We start from the raw sequence: 5,092 nt of genomic DNA, 5'->3' as shown, positions 1-5,092 counted from the left end.
ACACGGGCAGGAGATGAACTGGGCACACTAATTCTGGCTCCCATGAAAATTTCCCGTGGGCCCCTGCCTCCCTTCCTTGTTTCCTCATCACCTTCCTTGCTTCCTCTGGGCTGAGTCCCTCGTCATGGGGGCTGCTCCCGGCTCCCCTGCTCTGGGCGAATTGCTTGTGTTATGAACAGCCTGGCCAGGGAGAGTATAGGAGAATCATCACCCGTGTAAGGTGCAGAGAGTGAGGGGGGCGGAGAAGACATGGCCAAGGCCACAGCAAGGGGAGCCAGCAGCAGGGTTGTGCTGGGGGGAGGAGCTCTACTCTTCACTGGGGCAGGTTGCAGAAACTCCCCCACCCCCGCTTCCATCCATCCTCCTGGCCACAGTTGGTTCCCAACAGGCAGACATGTGACAGGAGCTGGAGGTCCCGGGATGACCTGGACGATGTCCTGTATCTGCTCCCGACAGAAGGGGCAAGGCTGGTTGTTGTGGAACACCTCCTGAGCACAACAGTGGCAGAGGGTGGCGTGGCCGCAGGGCTGCAGCAGAGCGTTGGCCTCGTGTGAGCAGCAAATGACGCACTCCTCCACGTCGCCTCCCAGGAGAGAGCTGTAATCTCTGCACGCCGGCGCTGCGGAGACAGGAGCATGGCGTTAAAGGGGCAGGCGAGGCATCTTCCCCTGCTGGGCTAATGTCCTGCCCTATCCCACCTCTCCCAGCCCTCGAGAGCTCCTGGGCACTAGTGAGCTAGGATCAGAGAGATTTTCCCTCCACCTTGGAATGACCCCCCCACACACAACTGCTGCAACAGTGGTTTGATAACTAGTTTGTGGACACACCCTCAGCTGACCCAGTGACACAGCCTGGCCGAGGGCTGTCCCCTTCGCTTCCGACCATGCGCCTGGGGCTGGGGTTAACAATCCCTGGCTGCTCAGGTGACCCTCAGTGGTTAGTGGAGGTGAGGGAGCCCGTCTCTGCTGGGACTTCCAGAACGGACAGATGGGCAGCGCTTCCACACCAACAGAGCTCCTAGGACTACAAGGGCCTTCTGTCCGGGCAGGCTGACCACAGGCCAGGCACAGCACCAAGCGATGAGATCCTGGGCTAGCTGGACCATTGGGCTGCCCCAGACTGGCCGTTCTCATGTATGTAGGGACATGGCCCGTCCTGGGTCGGCTCCATGCCCCCAGAGGAAATGGAGCAGAAGGAGCCGGTGGTCAGAGCCACCTTCAGCCACTGACCATGAGGCCTGGCAGGATACGACGGCCTGGGGGCTGGGGTGGGATCACAGATGCCTCCACGGGACCTTGTGGGATCTAGGAGAGGAAAACACAGAGTCCAGGATTAGCCTCAATGAATATAAACCTCTCTCGACAGACCCCAGAGGGAACGAGTCCCTGGCTGCTCACTCCAGGGGGCCAGAGTCCACCCTGCAACAGCCCCCTGAGCTGCCGGGCCAAGCCCTCCAGGGCAGTGTCTGTGCCAAGCCCCGGAGGGGCAGGAAATCGGATCGCACCTCCCAGGGAGATCGGCGTTCATGCAATGTGGGAATCCCCACCCTCTCCTCACACCCACCCTGCTCCTGCCCTCCGAGACCCCCACCATGGGCAGAGACAGAAAATGGGCTGGGATTAGCCAAGGTCACATAGATCCTTCGGCCTCCTCTGAAATCCCCCCCAGCCAGGGTGTGGGGCGGTGTGGGCAGCCCCTGCAGTCAGTGGGGTGTGAGGTGGGGCAGTCAGGGCAGGGCATTCTGCCTCTCTATGCCCACACTCCAAAGGGCAGCTGTGCCTTGCAGAGCTCCCCCTGTCTGAGCCAAGAAGGGCAGCCAGTCGTCGCCATGTCTGTCATCCCCTGGCTTCCCTCCCTGAGCTGCCCGTCAATCCCACCCTGTGTGGGGTGGCCCCTGCAGCCCATGCAGAAGGGAATGAAACATCTCCTCAGATGTGCTGTGTGGACCGTGAGCCCAAGGCATCAGTCCCCAGCCAGTGCTGCTGCATGCTCACCCAGAAGCTGGACCGCCTTGGTCTGTCCATAGACATCAATGACGGCCCAGAGACGGCCTCTCACGGGGACGCCCGTCAGCAGGGGCAAATTCCGGGCCTCTTGCTGGCTGCGGAAGAAAACTCTGCCTCTGTGGTCCACCCAGAACATGAGGATGGTGCCTTCCTCTATGCACTGGTCTGGCAGGACTGCAGCCCAGGTCTTCCCCTGCATGACCAGGTGGGGGCACACAAATGGAGGGAGGTGACCAGGGTCCATCTTGGAGGGGTCCATGGAGGTGAAGCCCACCCTCAGCCCCCCATGCCAACGGGCCTCCTTCTTCAAGATCTTCAGCGTCACTTTCTCGTGGAGCTGGATGGGCCGGTTGGTGAAGACGATGCCGTCATGGAAGCTGCTGACCCGCTCAGCCACATGGTGGAACTCATCCAGGAGGACCTGGGAGCCATGCGTGAAGGGGTGGAAGAAGAGGGCCTGGGAAGCGTCCCCGTCACTATTCTCCATGCCTATGTGAGACACAGGAGGAAGGAATGAGCTAGTGATGCTCCGTGCAGCTGCTAGATGTTCTGTGCCCAGTCCTGCCAGGCCAAGCATCTGCAGCCCCATCTAACCAGTGCACTCCGCCTCCTGCCACAGGCCCTCCAGGCTTGGGGGGCAGAGCGCTGGAGACTAGGCTCCAGTGTGACACCATGTCCCCCCCCAGATTGCCGTGGGGTTACTCCACAGCTACGCCCATGCAGTGTTTGCAATGTAGGGGTCACAGCCACCTTGCCCTTCCCGTAGTGTTAAATGGAAGGGGGTTCTGGTGAGATGGGGGAAGGGTCTTTGTCTGGGAGAGGCTGAGAGCCCCTGACAGCAGACCCCCCCCTTATCTGTAGAGACCGGCCTCCTCCCTGCACTGCTCTGCCTCTGAACCACAGGACACGTATCTTGCTCCCACCATCAAGTTCAAGGTGGACTTGGGCCCATCTTCCTGTGGGGTTTCAAGAGCCTGACCCCAGCGCTGTCTTCCCCAAGCCACCAAGCAGAAGGGACCATGCCAAGAACTGTCTGATCTGCCTGTTTCAAAACCCCACCCACCAACGCCAGCAGGGTCCTCTGCCCTCAGGGACTACACCCCTCTTGAACCCACTCCCCATGTTCCTCCCCTCGCAGCCTTCTTCGTATTGATGCACCAGGGATCCCTCAGCATGCCATGAAAGCAACACCATCTCCTGAGCACGTATCAGTTCAGTCCTGACGTTTCTCATGCTGATTCCTCGGTCCCCCTTAGCCCTACCCTGGAAGGGCCTGGTCTCCTGGGTTGAGAGGAGAATTCAATCTCCTAGGCTGGAATTCCCCTCCCGTGGGGAATTCCCTGTGTTGATCCCATCCTTTTCCCAGGCTGTTTATCCCGAGGAAGGAAAGTTCATCTCCCTGCTGTGCACTATCTCTCTAGGCCAGCTGCAGCTGTGACCCTTGTTCCTCCTTGGCCAGGAGTCCTGTCTCTTGAGTCATAGATACTAATCATGTTGAGAGGAAAAACAACCTTGGTGCTTATCTGAATTCACTGTGGATTTGACTTCAAGTCAGACAGAAAGTGAAAGGTTCTGAGCCGGGCAATGAGAGATCTGGGTAACCAGGAGCACTGGGGCACTGTCAGGGTCATTCACCGGGAGAGGTTTGGCTGCCTCACTGGGGAGGGTGACCACAGCTACCGATATTAGGGGCTTTGTCTTATATAGGCAACTATGACTTCTCCTCCCCATGTCCAGATGTATCACCCTTGCTGTCTGGCCAATCACGGGGTGCAGCAGCTAATCACAACCCCAGAATGTATCTGCAGCCTGGGCTTGTGACTCCACTGGCTCCCCAACAGCCAGCTGGCACACAAGCTATGTAAACAAATGCGGCTTCCTCCCCAGATACTGTGCCGCCGGGAAGAGGCATTTGAGCAGCAAGAAAGCTGTTACGGCTACGCCTACACTACAGCCTATGGTGGCAGAACTTACATCACCCAGGGGTGTGAATAAACCACCCCCCGAGCGACGTATGTTACACTGACCCAAGCGCTCGTGTGCACAGCGCTGTGTCGGCGGGGGAGCGTCTCCTCCCGCCGAATAGCTCCTGCCGCTCGCTGGGGCTGGAGGGGTTAAGCTGACGGGAGAGCTCTCTCCCGTCGGCCTGGGAACAGCTGTGCCACTGTAAACTCTAGGGTAGCCACAGCCTTAGGCTGGGGTTTTCAAAGGCCAAAGGGAGTCAGGCACCAAAATCCCATCGGCTGTCAGTGGGAGCTGAAAATCCCAGCCTTAGACACGACGGTGACGGGTGCCAAAGCAAACTCTAGCCAGACAGGCAGCCAAACGGTCTGCGATTTTGCCCACCCCCCTAAAGATTCTGGCCCGTGCCCGGGTGAAAGAGCCCTTTAGCCCTGCGGCTCTCAACTGGGGGCTCAGGGGGCCGTGAGCAGGTTTTGGGGTTCCCCCAAAATAAGTGTGTTCATTTTCCTGAATGGTACATTGGAACCTATCGGCTGCAGCAGGGCTGGCGTTAGGGGGCAGCAAGCAGGGTAATTGGCCAGGTCCCCATGCCACAGGGGCCCTGCATGGCAGGGCTCGGGATTCAGCCCCGGGCAGCCGGGTTCAGGCATATTAATATTTGAACTTAATATTCAGGTTTTTTTATTTTTGTACCTATATTATCCTTTTCTTTTGTATATTATCCAGGAAGTTTTTGGAGAGTGTTGGGGACAACTTCCTGGTGCAAGTCCTGGAGGAACCAACTAGGGGCCATGCTCCTCTTGACTTACTGCTCACAAACAGGGAAGTATTGGTAGGGGAAGTAGAAGTGGGTGGCAACCTGGGAGGCAGTGACCATGAAATGGTCAAGTTCAGGATCCTGACAAAAGGAATAAAGGAGAGCAGCAGAATACGGACCCTGGACTTGAGAAAAGCAGACTTTGACTCCCTCAGGGAACTGATGGGCAGGATCCCCTTGGAGAACAACATGAGAGGGAAAGAAGTCCAGGAGAGCTGGCTGAATTTTAAAGAAGCCTTATTGAGGTTGCAGGAACAAACCATCCCGATGTGTAGAAAGAATAGCAAATATGGCAGGCGACCAGCTT

The 5,092-nt window shown here is 57.9% G+C and overlaps 1 protein-coding gene across 1 annotated transcript; it reads right to left on the bottom strand.

Moving 5' to 3' along the window:
* Nucleotides 1-306: 306 nt before the first annotated feature.
* On the bottom strand, nucleotides 307-2,493 carry LOC113407639 (E3 ubiquitin-protein ligase NEURL3-like). Its single transcript, XM_029912569.1, is given in 4 exon segments — nucleotides 307-350; nucleotides 353-619; nucleotides 1,230-1,304; nucleotides 1,995-2,493. Coding segments are annotated over 4 exon segments (885 nt in total).
* Nucleotides 2,494-5,092: the final 2,599 nt, after the last annotated feature.

Source organism: Terrapene carolina, unplaced genomic scaffold (genome assembly GCF_002925995.2).
Source record: "Terrapene carolina triunguis isolate 2854851 unplaced genomic scaffold, T_m_triunguis-2.0 Scaffold49, whole genome shotgun sequence".
Taxonomy (NCBI): domain Eukaryota; kingdom Metazoa; phylum Chordata; order Testudines; family Emydidae; genus Terrapene; species Terrapene triunguis.
This window is presented reverse-complemented; position numbering and strand designations above follow the sequence as displayed.